Source organism: Artemia franciscana, chromosome 3, assembly GCF_032884065.1.
Source record: "Artemia franciscana chromosome 3, ASM3288406v1, whole genome shotgun sequence".
Taxonomy (NCBI): domain Eukaryota; kingdom Metazoa; phylum Arthropoda; class Branchiopoda; order Anostraca; family Artemiidae; genus Artemia; species Artemia franciscana.
In genome coordinates this window covers 25,648,460-25,669,327 of record NC_088865.1, presented here as the reverse complement: position 1 = coordinate 25,669,327, position 20,868 = coordinate 25,648,460, and the positions used below count along the sequence as shown (strand labels likewise).

The 20,868-nt window shown below is 35.1% G+C and overlaps 1 protein-coding gene across 8 annotated transcripts in view; it reads left to right on the top strand.

Annotated features, from left to right (window-relative positions):
* LOC136025077 (neurobeachin-like) overlaps positions 1-20,868 on the top strand; it is a 271,780-nt gene that overhangs the window by 83,696 nt on the left and 167,216 nt on the right. For all 8 annotated transcript variants that reach the window (XM_065700792.1, XM_065700791.1, XM_065700790.1 and 5 more), the window contains one exon: positions 10,913-11,034. In XM_065700792.1, the coding sequence (XP_065556864.1) occupies positions 10,913-11,034 (122 nt within the window). The remainder of the gene's footprint in view (positions 1-10,912; positions 11,035-20,868) is intronic.

The window sequence follows — 20,868 nt, the reverse complement described above, 5'->3', positions numbered from 1 at the left end:
TTCAGTGGGAGTAAAGTTTTGGGAATAATATTTTTTCCGCGGGGGAATACTTTACGGGGGGAGTAAACACATAGAACCCTTTCTTGTAAAGGGGCTTAATTAAACTTTTCCTAATATTACTTTCCTGTTTTACAAAAACCATATTCATAATCTTCAATAATAGATCTCTATCTGTGCAACAGCTATATTTCAAAAACCCAATTATCATACTGTCAGCGGACAAGACCTTATTATTATTACTTTTTTTGTCCTTAAATTACTGTCTCTAACCCCTCCTTGGAAATTAAATCTTTCATTAACTTTCAAATTGTTGAATAATTTTTTATTCTTTTCTCATTTCCTATGATTTTATTATGGTTTAGCACATTTTCTTCCAACTCTTAAATGCTTTCATTATTACCAGTTGAGGCCCCGTTCCTATCTTTAATTGGGCCGAGTCCATTGTGACTAATATTATGCTGTCTGAGCGCTCTTTCCAAATCTTATACATGACCTGAATTTCAAATCTTCTTAATTCACATTGTAATGATTTTTCTGCTTCAGTTACTTTTCTTTTATTCTCGTATGATCTGTCATACGAACCCCTTCTTCTACAAACCCCTTCTCTCTTTTACCAAGCTCAAAGTGTTTTCGCTGATTTTTCCAGCAATGTTTCTAACTTTCCTCTGTAAGAAATCTTCTCCTACTTGGCAAATTATTTTCTAAAGTTATTCTATCAATTTTTTACGTTTTCAAATTTTAAACTCTGCGATTTTCTATCCAACTGTTCTTGAAATTTTTCTTTCGAAGTCTATCATCATAACTACCCGTAAAATAGTTACCCTTCCTAATTTCCATCTTTAAGTTAACTCTAGACACTACTCTAGAAACTATCTTTACTTTCGTTGTCGAAGAGTCTTCCTAAGTACCCTAGTGAAATGTATCGATCCTTTTAGCCTTCGATTTACAGTAAAATAATCAATAACTTAGGCAATTTTACCATTATTTGAGTACCACGTTAAATTTTGGCTCATTTAATGACAAAGTACCGTATTAGTTATAACTACATAGATTATTGTACATGCAGTATCGTAACAGTATATTACCGCTGCTGTTTTCCTTCCCTATACCAAATTTATACAAGCTTGGAATACCATATGTCCCTGATTTTAGCAACCTGGGCATTAAATTCCCCGAATAGAAAATACCATATTTCTACCTGGAATCCTGCCTATTTGTTTTTGTAACTGTATCTAAAATTTATCGCTAGATTCTGTTTTATAGGGGGTTTATACCACTATGAGTGATGACTTACGGTTTCTGGTCATAAAGTGAACAACTAAAATTCTATTTCTTCTGCTTTCCCAGCTTAAGGCCGTGATTAAGTGAACTGATGGAACTCAAAAATCCCATGTTAAAATTGAAAATTTATATCTAAAAAGTATTCAAGTATTCATTGGCGGAGATACCGCTTTTAATATCAAGTCGTAGCTTCTTGAAGATGGTACAAAATGTTTGCTAGATTTTTGCTCTTTTTCTTCTAATTGCTTAGAAATCTTAGAAAATGTTTAGCTCTTTCTCACAAGTGTAGAGGAGGATATTAATAATTTTTTATTGGATATTATATATATTGGATATTGGATATTTATTGGATATTATTTTTTATTGGATTATAAGGATATTGCTTTTAGAACAAAATCGGTACTATCAAACAGTTCGTGGTAACAAACTGTAGTAAGGAGCGACCCGGCTCAATAGTAACCAAAACTCTAAAAAATGGAATTTCGATACCAAGAAAAAAAATTCAATTACCCTGGAAATTTTAATGCTGACTTCAAACATATAAGTTGCATCAATTTTATTATTACCTATCAAAAGTTACGAGCCTAAGAAAATTTGCCTTATTTTAGAAAATAGGGGGAAACAACCTATAAAAGTCATAGAATTTTAACGAAAATCACACCATCAGATTCAGCGTATCAGAGACCCCTATTGTAGAAGTTTCAAGCTCCTATCTACAAAAATGTGGAATTTTGTTTTTTTGCCAGAAGGCAGATCACGGATGCGTGTTTGTTTGTTTTTTTGTTTTTGTTTTTTTTTCCCAGGGGTGATCGTATCGACCCAGTGGTCCTAGAATTTTGCGAGAGGGCTCATTCTAATGGAAATGAAAAGTTCTATTGCCCTTTTTAAGTTACCGAAAAAATTGGAGGGCACCTAGGCCCCCTCCCACACTAATTATTTTACCAAAGTCAACGGATCAAAATTCTGAGATAGTCATTTTATTCTGCGTAGTCGAAAAACCTTATAACTATGTCTTTGGGGACGATTACTTCCTCACAGTCCCCGTGGGAGGGACTACAAGCTACAAACTTTGACCATTGCTTACATATAGTAATGGTTATTGAGAAGTGTACAGATGTTTTCAGGGGGATTTTTTGGTTGGGGGAGGGGCTGAGAAGAGGGGGATATGTTGGAGGAACTTTCCATTGAGGAATTTCTCATGGGGGAAGAAAATTTCCATGAAGGGAGCGCAGGATTTTCTAGCATTATTTAAAAAAAACAATAAAAAAATAAATATGAAAAAGTTTTTTCAACTGGAAGTAAGGAGCAGCATTAAAACTTAAAACGAACAGAAATTATTACGCCTATGAGGGGCTCACCTCCTCCTAATACCTTACTCTTTACGCTAAAATATTTTTAGTAATTTTAACTATTTATTCTACGGCTTTTGTGATTCAGGGGTCTTTTTTAATGAATTGGGACAAAATTTAATTTTTAGCGTAAAGAGCGAGGTACTGACGAGGGGGTGAACCCCCTCATATATGTAATAAAAACATGATAATACAAAAGTTCGTTACGTAAGATAATTTATAAGTTATGCATATCTTTTACTAATAAAAACATTCGTAAAAAATTGAAAGTTCTAATTGCTTTTTTAAGTAATCAAAAAATCGGAGGGCAACTAGTCTTCCTCCCCCGCTTTTTTTCTCAAAATCATTCGATCAAAACTATGAGAAAGCCATTTAGCCAAAAAAAATAAATGTGCAAATTTCGTTTTAATTATTCCTCTGCGGAGAGCCCAAATCAAAACGTGCATTGATTCAAAAACGTTCAGAAATTAAATAGAAGAAAACAAAGTTTTTTTTATCTGAAAGTAAGGAGCGACATTAAAACAAAACGAACAGAAATTACTTCGTATATGAAAGGGGCTGCTTCCTCATGAACGCCCCGCTCTTTACACTAAAGTTTTTTACTCTCTTAAAAAGAAGAGTTGAGAGAAAGAGTCAAACTTTTGCGTAAAGAGCGGGGCGTTGATGAGGAAGCAGCCCCTTTCTTATACGAAGTAATTTCTGTTCGTTTTAAGTTTTAATGTCACTCCTTACTTTCAGTTAAAAAAAACTCTGTTTTTTTTTTTATTTAATCATGAGCAAAAGAGAATAACATGTAAGATGATTGCAACCATTTTTCGATGTATTTTCGTGTTTTCGAACAGTCCCATAGAATATTTTCAGCTACCTGAAATTTTTAGAAGTTTTTTGCCAGAAAGAATCGTTTCAGATCACCCTAGAGACCAGATTGACAAGCTGGTATAGTTAACCTGCTATTTCCACCAATGAATAAGTGCTATTTGAATGGTTTTTGACAATCGACGGCCTCTAGAGAATTGAGAGACAGAAGGCTACCCTAACTTCAATTTTGAAGCTAGATGTTTTCAAGTTCACTTAATAACGGCCTTAAGCAAGACTAAGAAGGTTATATCCGGTATTCGTCATTAGTTCTACTCTCTGTCTCTGCATATGTATCCCGTCCCTGCATATATATCCGAGGATGCTTTTCTATCTACAAGGGATAATGTCCTGCACAAGCAGCCACAAGCCTATTGCCTCCAATGTATCACATATTAATATCTGCAAATAGAAATCTACAATGGGGAGGCAACCAATAATTAATAACATAGCTAGAAAGTTGTTATTCAGTCCGAAGAAGCCCACCAAAACAAACAAAACTAAGATGAACTGCATTTACCATAATCTGCCTTAATGCTGTATTCTTTACTAGACTATCATTTTCTCGAGACGTGTCTCTTCTCAAGGTCACCCTGCCGAGCTGTTTGCATTCAAGGTTCTAGTAAGGTAACCTCGTGAAAGGTCTACCCCGATGCCACTATGAGACCATGCAGGCAGGGTCTCTTTTTCTGGGATAGGGACAGCGAATGGAAAAACATTAATTTCTAATGCCCTTATTTAGGACCGAAACCTATTAGGGGACAACTTAATAATATATCAATGCTTCTTGCTATCCCACGTACTCCACCGCCCCCAAAAGTATGGGATCAAATATAACGATAGCCATTGTAATTGAAAGACGAAAAAAAAGTCCAAAGAATTTTGACTCTAGTGATACCATGAACCATATAATTCCCAGGGGTAGGGGTATGAAACAACGCTATTAGCCTATATAAACAGAGGCTTCGTAGATACATCTCATATAATAGTCTACGTGTTCGCTTAGACTGTGTAAGGAGTGACGTGTCTGTCATATATCATTTTTTCTTTTGATTTTTTTTCCCTAGCCTCGTCATGTTAATTGGATGGTCGCACTAACTTGGGGATGGATTGTTTGACCGTAAATATTAAGTTTATCTGCAAAGGTGTGCAAGATAGCTTTTCTATCTTTTCTTCGTAAGATTCATTGCTAGGATTGATTACCTTTCCTGTTTTTTTTTTTTTTTGTAATTTCTAACTGTCATCATTTCTGAATAACAATTGTTTCTTGTAATATTACTCAAAATTTGTATTTTTTTTTTCTTTTCTTTTTGTAATTAAGTAAATACAGAAAAAAGAATGTCAAAAATTTTGATCCAACACTGATGAAAACGAATAAAGCTAGCCAACTTTTTGGAGTTTCGGTAAACTCCGAAGCTAAGCTAGAAGCTATTGGCTAATGTCCTTTGACGTATTGAATTTTTTTTCCGGAGAAAGTATCTAATCAAGTCTACTTTTTGTCTAAGTAAGTAAGTAAGTACCTAGTCAGTTTTTTTCTGTCAGATTTTTCGGTCATGAAATTCAGAAATGTTGGATTTTTTCCGAATTCTTTTGGTGGTAGCTCTGTTAAACTAACATCCCTTTAACATCACATGTTCCTCCAGGCATTCCCAGTTCCAAATGGCTTCGGATAAAAATTTTAAGATATCCATTTTAATCTGAGTGGTCGAAAAGTCTTTAAAATTGTGTCTCCAAGGGAGACACAACGAAATGATAAGTATCATTTTCCGGGAAGACACGAAATGATAAGTATGGTTCAAGTTGCTAGGACAGCAAATAGTGCAAATAGCCGACATTAAACGGAAGCTACATAGATGCATCTTAACAGATAACAGGTGAATATGCTAGACTTAGTAGGAGTTAGAGTCAAACAAGGATATCCCTCTGTATAATTTTAAAACCCGAAGTTAGGCCCTCGGGCCAATGTCATCTTCATCACCCCCCTTGCCCGAGGATTCTTTATCTGTATGATTGAGGGTTTAAAGTAATGTCCTTGGTCCTTTGGCCCCTGCAAGTCCAATTCCTCTCCCTCTTCCCTCTCCCTCCTTTCTTTATTTTTTTTTCTGCAAAGGTGGGCTATTGCAGCTTGTTGAAATTAGAGTTATCAAGGATTTTCAATCACAATGATTAAATTATTCTGTGGAAGGTCCTTAAGTCATGCTCCCTCAGTCCCCTTCCTCTCTCTTTACTTACCACAAATAGTATTTAAGGATTTATCATCTCCCTGATTACAAATCTGAAGCAAACAGTATAATGTGAACTCTAAATTCAGAAGGTTAAGGACATACCGTAGAGCCCTGGTTTTCTGAGGTAAAGTGGACCGAGAATACCTTGGCAAACCCAAAACTCGGGTAAAGCGGACTCTATAAACAATCAACAAAGAAACATACGGTAAAATGAATAAAACTCGACCAAAGTTGCTACATAAGTGTCTATTCTTGTATTATAAATGAAAAATGACAAACTATAGCAACGTAATATGAAAAAGTTATTTCTTGAAGAAAACCATAAATTATGTTTTGTTTCACGGAACTTGCTCGGTTCTCTGCCGCCGTTTCCTGTAACAATGATCTGACAGATGGTCTGTTGAAGTCGTGTTACTTTGTTGCACTAGGTATTCAATGAATATTTGCATCCTTCACTGTAGTTTACTTTTTCATTCTCTCTTTCAGTGTTTTCATCTCCAATTTCACTTTCTTTAGCCTCTGCATTTACTGCCTCTTTAATCATCTCCTCGGTAACTTCAAATTGTTCATCTGCACTGATTCACTCGGCTATGTCGTTTTTTGTGATTGTTTTATCTGTTAATATTTATACTAGCTGTGCAAAACGAAGTTCTTCTTTATTGTCATGCTCTATGAGCTAAGTCTCTGAAATGTTCCTTTTCTTTTAATGGCTTCCTCCATGACTTCTAACTGTAGAACTTTCGTAATTACGCTTCGGGCTTTTATGACAGCTTGATCCGTGTTATGGAGAAGCAGATTCATTAATTACTTAGGAATCTCATTAATAATAATGAAGTTCTGATTCTCAAAAATTCTTGAGACCGTAGTATGGCTTTCCTGAAGTACATATCAAACAGTTCGGGGTAACAAACTGTAAGCAAGGAGCGACCCGGCTCAATAGTAACCAAAACTCTGAAAAATGGAATATTAATAACAATAGATATATCAAAAGAATTGGAGTTTATGCTGATATCAAATATATAAGTTTCATTAAGTTTAATCTTACCCATCAAAGGTTACGAGCCTGAGAAAATTTGAAAAAAAGGGGAAAAATCCCCTAAAAGTCATAGAATCTTGATGAAAAGCACACCATCAGATTCAGCGTATCAGAGAATCCTACTGTAGAGGTTTCAAGTGCATATCTGGAAAAAAATGTGAAATTTTGCATATTTTGCCAGGATGTGTGTTTAATTTTGTTTGTTTGTTTGTTTTTCCCAGGGGTGATCGTATCGACCCAGTGGTCCTGGAATATCGTCAGAGGCCTCATTCGAACGCAAATCAAAAGTTCTGATGCCCTTTTTAAGGGACCAAAAAACAGGAGGTTAACTAGGCCCCCTCCAATGCCCCCTTTTTCTCAAAATCATCCAATGAAGATTTTGAGAGAGCCATTTTGTTCAGCATAATTGAAAGGCCGAATAACTATGCCTTTGGGACTGTCATGACCCTCTCACAGCCCCAAGGGAAAGATCTTTAAGTTACAAAAATTTTCCCACTGTTTACGTATAGTATTTGTTATTTGGAATTATGCATACATTTTTCGGAAGAGGGGACGGAACTATCTGTTGGTGGGATTTTCTTCTTCATGGGAAGGGAAGTTTCCAGGAGGTTAATTTTTCAGGGAAATTTTACACTCGTTGAATTATCCTGAATTCCTACACGAAATTCTTTTGTCTTGCTTTCTCATTGCCGACTCAATTTTACGCGTGGAGATGTCGAGGGAAATTGTCAGTGGGAGAGTAGCCAGATTTCTTGGAATTATTTAAAAAACGACCAAAAATTAAATAAAAACAAGTTTTATCAACTGAAAGTAAGGAGGAACGTTAAAACTTAAAACGAATAGAAATAATTCCTGATATGAAGGGGGTTACTCCACCAAACCACCTCGCTGTTTACGCTAAAGTTTGAATTATGTCCTAATTCTTTAAGAACGACTCCTGAAATACTATGTTCGTTTGATTAGATCAATAAGAAGCTTTTTTCCAAAGTATTAAAAAAACTTTAACGTAAAGAGTGAGGTTGTTTGGAGGAGTAATCCGCCCTCGTATACGGAATAGTTTCTGTTCGTTTTGTTTTAATCTTGCTCTTTATTTTCAGTTGAAAAAATTGTTTTTTAATTCGATTTCGCAAATGATGTTTGGTTCCAAGAAAAATTTGTTTACAACGGTTTCAGATAGCTGAACACAAATCCTAGGCTAATATCGCAGTACAGAACTTCCAAATCAAAATACGTTTAGTATGCATTTCATTCATGTTCAGTATGTCAAGATGTCTGTTTTGACATCTGTTGCCCGACATGTTAACCGTGTCGAATTTTGGCTGGATTCGTTTTAAACAGTAATTCGAAATATTTTCAGAATTTCTAGTAAGATAAAACATGCAGTGAAAAAATATGTTTTCAGGTGGGATTATTCCTATGCTTGATTTTTCTCTAGTCATCCGTGTCGTTTTTACTGTTGTGCTGTCTGGTCAAATACGATTCCTTTCCACTTTCGTCCTCTTCATGTGCTGCAGAATTCAGCTATGCACATTTTAAGTCATGTCCCAAGCCCTGTTTCAGTCAGAGAATTCTAGGGATCGTCAGAGTGGTATCAGTGTTTGGTTAGCTTTTTACGTTTAAGTAAATCTAATGCATCGGACTACAAATAGTACTATCGGATTGTGTAATTAAATGTTTCAGCTAGGAACTCAGGTCCATAATGATTCAACTAGACTTTTTCAGATTGTCCCGAACACCTATTGCTCCGTCGAAGCGATCTACTTTTTCTTTTCGGTGTCTAGGATCGAATTGATGGTTAGATATACCCGAAGAAATTGAACACATTAAAGGAATTATCTCAGTTTGCGATTCGAGTTAAAGAACTTTGTTTTTTATACATGGGTAAAGGGATGAGTCTCTAGTTTTTTTTTGTTTTTTTTTTTTGGGGGGGGGGGGGTGAAATTCTAGTTAATTGATTTCTTGCTATCTTGGAAAGGGTTTAGGTTAGGAAAATGGAACTTTCGAAGATGGATATTCAGGCTAAAGTATGTCCCGGGAAGGTATTTTAAAGTAACCACCTCTAGTCCTTCTCCCTCTAGAGGGCCCTGAAATTTGTCTACATGACAGGTCTATACCTATTGAAATTTTGACAAAACAACATTTTACCTTAATTTTCAGTTACTAGTTGCTTTTTCTCTGCTTTTAGTTCTGAAAATGCAATTCCTGTTATTTGAGTAGAATTTTGAGCCATATCAATGTCCTTTTTTTTCAAAATTTAGGAAATGTATTTGCGCATCTTTAAAACCTTATAAAATGGAATTGAGCCAAGTTATGAAGCTGAAAACAATTTTGTTCTACTTCAATTAAGCAGAAGATCTATTTTGCAAGGTTCCACTTTTATAACACACATATTTTTAAAGGTCATCAAAGATCAGGGCCTTTTAGAGTGAGAATGAGTGGAGATAGTTGCTACAAAATACCTTCCCGGGACATACTTTAGTCTGTAGATTCATCCCTGAAAGTTTCATTTTACTAACCTAAACCCTTTCTGAGATAGCAAGAAGTCAATTAACTAGAATTTTACTTTTTTTTTTTTTTTTTTTGTAGATGGCCAAAATGGAATAAATATATTTTTTCCTATTTGAGTGGTGAACTATGAATATTTATGGGTATGTTACTTACGTATACTTACCTCATCAGGTTTCTAGGGATATACTGATTGTTCCTTGTTGTATTTTCTTTGTTATCTAGGAATATTTAATCTTTAAAAAATTGTTTCGTTTGTCTTAATTGGTGCAGTTTATTGATCGGAATTTAAGTACATAAAGTATCAAGATTTCAGAATCTCATATCACATATTGTACCTTAAATTGATCCTTTGTTTTTAAGTTCGTCAATTATTATTATTATTATTATTATTATTAGTAGCAGTAGTAGTAGTTTATTACCCGTCAAAAACGGAAAAGACGGAGTATAAAAACGAAAAAATTTAAATACACTTCAACTACAACCATTATAAAATAACACTAGTTCAGGGGTGGTTGGCTCTTGAAACATTAGCATTGAATTTGGAGATTCTTCTCCCTATGGCCATGGAAGGGTTGGTGACCTTGTATTTCATGGAGATGTCGCCATTGCTGTGCCACAGAGGGAGACGCAGGAGGAACGTGGCATATCTGTAGAATGCGCTACAAGTGGCTTTCTTTTCAGTCGCTGTGAATATTTTCCAGAAGGGAGCCAGAGCAAGCAGATGGAGGGTAGTAAAAGCATTGTATAGCCGGGCAAGGAGAGGACGGTTTGGAGGACGGGCAAGGAGAAGTAATCTGTAAGACGCTCGTAGACGGGAACAGAAGTGGTTTGTCAGTGCTGAGCGTGTGTCCTTCAGTGTAGAAGAAATAGGAAGACCAAGATAGGTAAGGGACCCCGATATTTAAGGGACGAATAGGTAAGGGGGCTTAATCAGAGTGTCACCAATTTTAACGGAGAGAATAATTGAAAGCTCATTTTTTGAACCATTGAAGAAAAGAGGTTCTGTTTTAGATTCGTTGAAGGAAAGTCCGAGATGCTTGTATGCCGCTGCAAGTGAGTTGTAATTTTGTTGAAAAAAAGATATCGACCGAGAAACATGAAGAATGTCATCAGCGAAGTTCAGCAGCGATAGATTGATCCCACGGAAAAAAACGGCTTTATGTTGTTTTAATTTTTTAAAGGTCTATTTAAGGAAGCTGAAGCGAATTTTGAACCAGAATTTGCTACCATATCATTTTACTCGTCATTTGAATGTAAATGAATTGCTAACTTAGTTCAGTGAGTGTCTATAAGAAAACTAGGTTTGTTCATGAAAAGGAAATTCACTATTGTTGTTATCAAGTAACATTGCTTGATCTTTTTAGGTGAATTTGACACTAAAAAAGAATATAATTTGGCTTAAAATAGCCAAACTTTAAAAACTTTAAAATTTAAAATTTTAAAAAATTTTTCACTTTAAACTTAAAATTTTTTTTTAAATTTAAAATTTTTTCAACTTTAAAAAGCAGAGTGCATTTTACAGCTCTTTCGCAACTCAATTTCTCACTACCATCTGTAGTGTTTTTCGTAGTATTTTATTGTCTATGGTTTCACTTGTTGACTTGAAGATTTCACTGTGTTAATTCGCTACAAAATCAGTAATAACAACAAATTTTTAGGCTTTAGTGCTACCACCCCTTGCTAAATGGCCCCAAGAAAATGGTTTTACTTTTACAACTTGGTTTCGATTGGACCCAGCTAATTCAGTTCATATCGAGAGGGAGAAGCCGTATCTTTACTGGTATGTAACCTGAAATTTTTATCGGTGAAGAGTTTTTAGTTCGTACCAAACAGTTAGTGTTAATGAATTGTAAGTAAAGAGCAACCCTTGTCAATAATAATCGAACCTCTAAGAAAAAAGTTGTGATAACAAGATATGCATTAAACGAATTTGCGTTTCTTAGTGTTTCCAGGTGTATAATTTATCACTTGTCAGAATGTATTAGTTTTGTTACAATTACATTCCTTTTCTGTTGGGGTGGGTGTTTCCTTGTAGTAAAATTATGCCAATTTTATTTGCTTTCGGTTTTGACCCGTGACTTTAATTATAAATTGATTATTATAATTTAAAACTATAATTGTATATAATTATAATTGTAAATTATAGTTATATAATATGTAAATCATTATAATTATGAATTATTAATTGTAATTATAAATTTTTAGAAATAGGTTATTTTGATGTATAATATTTTTTTTAATTCTATTCTTTTAATTTCATGAAATACTAACGTGAGGAAGGGTGGTACTCTTTTTTCACAGGTCATTGCCATGAATGGTTTGTCAGAGTTTGGTTCCCACTGATTGCTGCTTTTATCATGTTGATTTTTTTGTATGATAAAACCCGAAAAAAGTTAATACTAAGAAAACTATTTATCTTGTCAGCAATAATTAATGTAGCATATTGTTATTATTTACCAAGCATTCAATTAAAGTAATTATAGCTAATACTGGAATATGCTGATTAGCTTTAATAGTTTTAACCTAACGCGAGCATGTGAAGTAGCTACTAGATCAATAGAAAATTAAAGTCAGTAAAGACAGGTGTGTCTCGCATGTGCAATTATTAATAGTACCAGGAGACCTTTTATGTTCTCTTTTAGAAAGTAAAACTGTTAGGGTAATGGATGTCCGGGTTTTTGTAATGTCATTTATGTGAAAAATGTTTCCCAAAATTAAGGTCCTAAAAGAATTTTTCCAAGTCTTGACCTATCTAGATAATTTTGTTCATACCGGAGAACGAACAAATAATAGCTGTATGTACATTATATATATATATATATATATATATATATATATATATATATATATATATATATATATATATATATATATATATATATATATATATATATATATAAATATATATATTTGCTCCCCTTGTATACCAATTATTATTGCAATTTTTCTGCTGTAATGTGTAGCATTTAATACGAGGCAATTAAGTATTCGCAACTCAACTCACAGCTATCAAGCAAGAATATATCAAACAGTTCGTGGAAACGAACTGTTACCAATGCTCAATAGTAACGCAAACTCTAAAAAACAGAATTTTTATAACAATAGTTACATCAAAAGAATTTCAAATATATGATTTTAAATATATGAGTTTCATTATGTTACCCATCAAAAGTCACGAGCCTGAGAAAATTTGCCTTATCAAACAGTTCGTGGTAAAGAACTGTAGTAAGGAGCGACCCAGCTCCATTGTAACCAAAACTCTAAAAAATGGAATTTTGAGGCCAATAGTTACATCAAAAGAATTGCATTTTAATGCTGATCTTAAATATATAAGTTTCATCAAGATTAGTCTTACCCGTTAAAAGTTATGAGTCTAAGAAAATTTGCCTCATTTTAGAAAATAGGGGGAAATACCCCCTAAAAGTCATATGATCCTAACAAAAATCACACCATCAGATTCAGCGTATCAGAGAACCTTATTGTAGAAGTTTCAAGCCCCTATCTACAAAAATGTGGAATTTCGCATTTTTTGCCAGAAGACAAATCACGGATACGTGTTTATTTGTTTTTTTTTTGTTTTTTTTTTTTCCCAGGGATGATCTTATCGACTCAGTGGTCCTAGAATGTCGCAAAAGAGCTCTTTCTAACGGAAATTAAAAGCTCTAGTGCCCTTTTAAGTGACCAAAAGAATTGGAGGGCACCTAGGCCCCCTCCCACGCTCATTTTCCCCAAAGTCACCGGATCAAAATTCTGAGATAGCCATTTTATTCACCATAGTCGAGAAACCTAATAACTATGTCTTTGGGGACGACTTACTCCCCCGCAGTCCCCGTGGGAGGGGCTGCAAGTTACAAATTTGACCTATGTTTACATATAGTAATGGTTACTGGGAAGTGTACAGGCGTTTTCAGGGGGATTTTTTTTTGGTTTGGGGGGAGTTAAGGGAGGAGGGAGGGGGTTACGTGGGAGGATCTTTCCATGGAGGAACTTCTCAAGGAGGAAGAGACTTTCAATGGAGGGGGCGCAGGATTTTCTAGCATTATTTAAAAAAACAATGAAGAAATAAATATGAAAAGTTTTTTCTACTGAAAGTGAGGAGCAGCATTAAAACTTAAAACGAAACGAAATTATTACGCATATGAGGGGTTTACCTCCTCGTAATACCTCGCTCTTTACGCTAAAGTATTTTTAGTAATTTCAACTATTTATTCTACGGCCTTTGTGATTCAGGGGTCATTCTTAAGGAATTGAGACAAAATTTAAGGTTTATTGTATAGAGCGAGGTATCGACGAGGGGTGAGCCCCCTCATATACGCAATAAAAACATACGAATATAGAAGTTCGCTACGTAAGTTAATTGGTAAGTTACGTATATTTTTTACTTATGAAAACGTTAGTAAAAAATTAAAAGTTATAGTTGCCTTTTTAAGTAATCAAAAAATTGGAGGGCAACTAGGCCTCCTATCTCGCTTCCTTTTTTCTCAAAATCTTCCGATTAAAACTATGAAAAAGCGCGGAGAGCCAAGATCAAAAAATGTATTAATTCAAAAACGTCCAGAAATTAAATAAAAAAACACGTTTTTTTAAATGAAAGTAAGGAGCGACATTAAAACTTAAAATGAACAGAAATTACTCCGTATATGAAAGGGGCTTTTCCTCCTCAACGCCCCGCTCTTTACGCTAAAGTTTTTTACTGTTTAAATGTAGAACTAAAAGAAAGAGTCAAAAAGCGTAAAAAGTGGGGCGTTAAGGAGGAAAAGCTCCTTTCATATACGGGGTAATTTCTGTCCGTTTTAAGTTTTAATGTCGCTCCTTACTTTTATTAAATAAATATGTTTTTTGTTGTTTAATTGGAGAAAATAGGGAGAAACACCCCTTAAAAGTCATAGAATCTTAGCGAAAATCACACCATCAGATTCAGCGTATCAGAGAACCCTACAGTAGAAGTTTCAAGCTCGTATCTACAAATTGTGGAATCTTGCATTTTTTGGCACATGGATGCGTTTTTATTTATTTATTTTTTTCCCCCATGGGTGATCGTATCCACCCATTGATCCTAGAATGTCATGAGAGGGCTCATTCTAACGAAAATTAAAAGTTCTAGTGCCCTTTTTTAGTGACCAAACAAATTGGAGGGTAGCTAGGCCCCCTCCCACGCTCATTTTCCCCCAAAGTCACCGAATCAAAATTTTGAGACAGCCATTTTATTCAATATAGTCGAAAAACCTAATAACGATGTCTTTGGAGACGACTTACCTCCCCCACAGTCTCCATGGGAGGGGCTTCAAGTTACAAACTTTGACCAGTATTTACATATAGTAATGGTTATTGGAAAGTGTTCAGACGCTTTAAGGGGGATCTTTTTTGGCTGGAGGGGAGGTGTTGTGTGGGGAGAACTTTCCATAGAAGAATTTTTCAATGGGAGAAGAAAATTTCCACAAAGGCGGCGCAGGATTTTTTTTGCATTTTTATAAAGAACAATGAAAAAATAAATATGGAACAGTTTTTTCAACTGTAAGTAAGGAGCAGCATTAAAACTTAAAACGAACAGAAATTATTACGCATATGAGGGGTCCACCTCCTCCCAATACCATGCTCTTTACGCTAAAGTAATTTTATTAATTTCAACTATTTACGTAACAACTCGTTACGTAAGTTAATTCGTAAGTTACGTATATTTTTACTAATAAAAAAGTTCTTAAAAAATTAAAAGCTCTAGTTGCCTTTTTAGATAACCGAAAAATTGGACGGTAACTAGGCCTACTCCCACGCTCCTTTTTTCTCAAAATCATCCAATCAAAACTATGAGAAAACCATTTAGCCATAAAAATAAATTAATATGCAATTTTTTTTTTTAACTATTCATGTGCGGAGAGCCAAAATTAAAACTTTCATTAATTCAAAAACGTTCAGAAATTAAATAAAAAACAGGTTTTTCTAACTGAAAGTAAGGAGCGATATTAAAACCTATAACGAACAGAAATCACTCCGTATATGAAAGGGGCTGTTCCCTCCTCAACGCCCCGCTCTTTACACTAAAGTTTTTTTTACTGTTTTAAAAAGTAGAGTTGAGAGAAAGAGTCAAACTTTAGCGTAAAGAGCGGGGCGTCGAGAAGAGAACAGCCCCTTTCATATACGGAGTAATTACTGTTTGTTTTAAGTTTTGATATTGCTCCTTATTTTCAGTTAAAAAAACTGTATTTTTTAATTTAATTTCTGTAAAAGCCCAGAATAAACTAATTTGTCAACAAACGAATTGCGTTTTGAAACTCCTCCTGCATATGCTCAGAGCTTTCATCCTTCAGTTGTCTCTAAATTCAGTCGATAGACGATTTATGAAAATTTTATGGAGGATGGGAAATTAATTTTCAGATTTTGTTTATCTAGACCTACCTACGTTGTTTTTTTTACACCAGAAAATGGTAGTATACTGATTTGCGGGAAAAAATTGTAGAAAAAATCTTCGGAAATGTTTTTTAGGAAAAAATTACAGATACCAGTCCCTTATTTAAGAAAAACCATTTCCTTCCCCTGGCATTTTTTTCATCTGGGTGTCCCTGACTAGTGCCCTCCTCCTCTACGCCCCATGCCTTTGGATCAAAATTTTGGTGTAGCGATCCATTTTAGAATAATCGATAGGTCCAAAAACGTTCCTACAAGGGGAATAGCAAAATCATAGCCTGAATGTTAGGGACCCCAAATAATACAATTTCTTAATTTTTCACGTACATGTTTTATGGGACTAATTCAAAACAAGCTTTTTAAGCAGATTTAAAAAGTAATATTAAAAGGTAAGATGACAAGACCTAAAGTAATATAATACGTCAAATATAAAACTGACTGAATTTAATATCAATTAATTAGCCTAGAACGTTAAGTTAAGTCTACAGCTGACAAACACTAAAATGAATGAACAAAGGAACTGGAAGGGTCAAAGGGGAAAAGGTAGGAATGATCAAAGAAATTAAAAGGAACCTAAATTACTATGAATAAGTATATGAAATTTCAAAGAAACAGAAATTACCACAAATAAGAATGGAGCTGTAGCTCCTTCGACACCTTTAATCGCTAGAATGTCAATTGTGCTTTACTGAAAACAAAATGTATATTGTACAGCTTTCCTTTTTTCATTGTACGAATAATTTATCAATATAAACAATATAAACATTATATTCTCTATAAGAATATAATTAATACAAGCATTTCGCTCTCAGTTTTTTTCGCTGTTTACTAGTCTTTTACTGTTACCAATTTGAGATATATCGGAACAATATCTTTGATGAGCTTGTTTTTGTCCTTTGGGCAAATAAACGAGGTAGAATTGTTTTCCTTCTGAGTTGGATATCTTTTCTGTTGGCAAATGGGAATTTTTTTCATATCAATGAAAGCCGTTCATAATCCTCTAGCTGTTTGTTGGAAGAAAAGGAGTCAGCAAAGATAAACTAATGCGAAGATAAAACGTAAGGAATTTGGGGTAGGAATGATTTTTTAGTCCTTCTTCTAAATGAACATGATTCACTGCTCACATAAAAGGAAGACGAAAATAGCTCTTTGTTATTATTTTACTAAAGTTTATGGGCACATTAAAATTAAAAAAAAAAGGCTATCAAAGGGACTAGTTATAATTTTTTTAGAAAAAAAAAACCAAATGCAAAAATATAGTTATGTATTGATAATGGCACATAATCAAGCCCCATTCAATCCATTCTGTTAATCCGCAATTAAAAGAAAGGTGACATGAAAGCCCTTCCTATCACCTAATTTTAATTTCTGCTAGACCAAACTACGATTGACAATCATGTCAAATAATCATATAGCAGTCCATAAGATATATTTACACGATTGACAGGGCCTTGATTTAGATTAGTAAAGCCACAGCTGACGTATAGGAATATAAAGTTGTATTTGTCTCCTAGTGGGCTTCCAATACATTTAGATAAGCAAGATTATTTAACATCATATGGCAAATTCTTACTGCGCGCGGAGTTAAAGACACTACATGAGAGGAACGACTCCACACAAGTGACTAACTTACCTCAAATACGGCTGTGAGTTTTTGATCGGCACGCAGTAACATAAGACACTTTATTAATAAAGAGATTCAAACTAAAAGAAGTGGCGCATCTTCCTGGATACAAACAACGCCAAACTTAGATAGTAAGTCTGCCATAAACCTGGAACCGTTTATAAGATTGCCGTTAAGGCATCACACAAGTAGACTGTGCTCAAACATGGGGGCGGTCGCCACAGTACACATTAGCAGTAATACGTCTATTTAATTACGGCGCAGTGGGATATAAAAATGACACGGCGGCTAATTCAAACTTAATAAATTACGCGAAGTTTGTTCAAAAAGTGTGCGACCATAATTTTTGTGCGTCCAAAAAGTGAGGCTTGAGAGGCAGGATTTGATGCATGCCTGCAGAAGCTGGCAGATCGTCGATGAGTGAAGAAGTACCGTCGGATTGTGTTTTTGGCGGAATGACAGAAAGGGGAGAACAACGCTACTGCTTTAAATTTCGTTCAAAGCTTGATGAGTTCCAAGTGGAGATGATCCCCAAGATCCAATAGGCCTTCCGAAGTGAGGGAATTGGTAACACACAGATAAAGGAGTGGTAAAACCAATTCAAAGATGGCTGCACATCAGTTGAGAGTGAAGCACGTTCTGGAAGACGCTCAATATTCTGAAATGAGATATATATTGACCAAGTGAGGACCATGGCGATGCACAATCGTTAAATTATAATCAGAAAACTTGCAAGCGAGATGTCCACCAGGATTGGATCCGTTCATTTCATCTTGACTGAGGATTTGGGCTTCAGTTGAATCTAAGTAAAGTTCGTGCCAAACCTGTAACCATCGAGCAGAAGCAACAAAGTTCCATGGCCGAATATAACACACAAATGCTTCGTCGGGCTTCCTACTCTCCCGACATGGTTCTACCTGACTTCTGGCTTTTCCACAAGCAAAAAATGCCAATGAAATGGACTATATTTCAGTCCAAAGAGGACTTGCACAATTCGACGGACCAGCTGCACGCCAATGCTACCACAAAATAGGCGTTCCGACGTGTCAGAACCGTTGGGAGAAGTTCGTGGCAGCCTAAGGGGACAACTTTAAAGGAGATTAGTGTAAAAATACTCTATCAGATTAAGAGTTATTTTTTTAATAAATAAAGATCTGATACTTTTTGAACAAACCTCGTATAATGCTAAGAATCGTGGAAAAAAATTGTTTTTTACTTAAGGTTTAATTACCTCAATCTGCTTCCTAGTCTCTTTAGTAATCAAATCATCTAAAATCTAGCAGAAACATCCCAAGACATGCGATTTCAAACTCCGCTAAGATCCGGCCAAGATCACGGCTATCAACTTTAAGAGATCTCTAATTTCTGATTAATGATAACATGAAACAAAATTATATGCTCGTTTTTCCAGACGATAGGCTAAAAACCACCTGTTTAGGGTTTTAGACCCTGAAAAATCGATCGACTCTTGAAATTTGCATTCCCCGGCATTTCGGTCCTCTTTTACCAATTCAGGTTCTATGACACACAATGACAGAAAAAAACATTTTGCTGTGGTTTGTCACGGTTTGGGGCTCAAAACCTATGGCTTTTAATGCCAGTTGGATGTGACACGATCCAAATGAAAAGATATGGGGATCTCCTTTCAAGTTAGTCTTCTCCAAACATTCTAGGATGATTGTTTTGGCATGATTACCCTTGGGAAAAAAGAAAAAAGGGGACATATTAGTATTTCTTATGCTAAAAACGACTTTCCATGTTGTTGAAGGTGGAGTGCTCCAATTCTCCTGTACAAGGCTTTTTACGACGGTAATACCAATGGTGAACTTTTCATTTTTATCTGATGCTATTTACAATGGTCTTCGAAATCTATCTAGAAATTCCTAGAAATTTGTTCTTGCTCGTTAAATTTATTTAAATTAACCAAGATGACATTTAGCATTCGTTAATTAGCCACCAATCGCAGTTTTCTCTCACCAGAGAATTTCTTCAAAGCGCTTTTTTGAACTTTTGGATATTATGGGCTCTGGTTCGCTTTTTACAAGGCTTCAGTTATCGCTGCAACCCTGATTTGCTACTGCATGGTAGTATAATTGCAAAATGTATAGAGTAAAATGTACAATTTTTCAGAAATGTTAATTCGATTGTTTATCTCGGAATTTTCACTCGCCGACAGTTTGACTGGATTCATGTACTACCCCCCTGCATAGCTATAATTATTTTTTAGGGAGGGGGGATGATTCTTGCTGATGTGAGTGTATTATTTAAAAAATGTTTGATGGATGTATTTGTTTAATTTTTTGTTAGGTTTTTCCCTTGTTTTTTTTTTCCTGGCAATGGAGCCTTACGGGGGAGACTAATTTGAAGCATCTTTTTGTTTTTGTATGTAAATTACTGTGGATTTTGTTAAAATTTTAGGTATTTCTTGTTTATCTTTTATCAATAAATTCAGTTCAACGATACTATCTTGTGATGTGGTCTCTTTTGATCTTGTTAAGGACACTACGTAAACATTAGCTCTCAAGTAAGCTCTTGTTCATTTCATTAAGATCTTTCAATAATCTATTACCCATAGCAAAAAAAAAGAAAAAAGTTGTGAGATGCATCACTGCTCCCAATTCTGAAATATGTTTTTCACTATCCAGATTTTACTTTTTGGTTGATAGTTTTTGACCATAGCGATTCCAATAGTAAAATCTTACTTAATGTTGCCATTGTTTTCAAGGTGTTTCAGGTTCAGTTTCAAAATTCTCACAATTTTGTTTTCATAACTACAAATTACTATGAAGTTGAGCCCGAATAATGCTTTGCATTTTGGAATCAGCCTCAATTGAATATTTTTCACAATTTACAGTTTCTTTAATAATAAGTTATTGCTTTACGAATAGGCCAAGACTCGCTCCTTACTAGGCTATAGGTACCGTTGCAACCATGATGCTAGGCTGTGTGAGCCAAAGGCTGAAAGAAACGAAGGGACAAACAAATAGAACCGCAACAATGGGCAATTTTATAACTTACAGACCTTTCCCCTTAGGTAGTGTGGGGTCACGTTATTTCCAAAGGCATAGTTATTGGGCCTTTCAACTACGATAAACAAAACGGCTCAAAAGTAGTATCACCGTAATGATTTTCACGACACACATATCTACAGATTCCACGATACACATAACCGTGCTTTTAAGCGTAGCCATAGGGGATAAACTATTTCAGCTACTAGTCTCTCAAGATCTTATTAAGCACGCCTGGTCCTCACGCAATACAAGCGGTGCCCTATCCCATCATTCCATGAGAGCCAGCAGGTGCATGTTATGTCGTAGGGAATATTTTTAAGAGATGTTTTTCACGTCACAGGGAATGTTCACTTTTGCATCTTACATAATTACATAAAAAAACTAGTTTTCTAACTGAAAGTAAGGAGCGACATTAAAACTTAAAATGAACAGAAATTACTCTGTTTATGAAATGGGTTGTCCCCTCCGCAATCCCTCGCTCTTTACGCTAAAGTTTGACTCTTTGCCACAATTCTGCTTTTTAAAACAATTAAAAGCTTTAGCGTAAAGAGCGAGGGATTGCGGAGGGGACAACCCA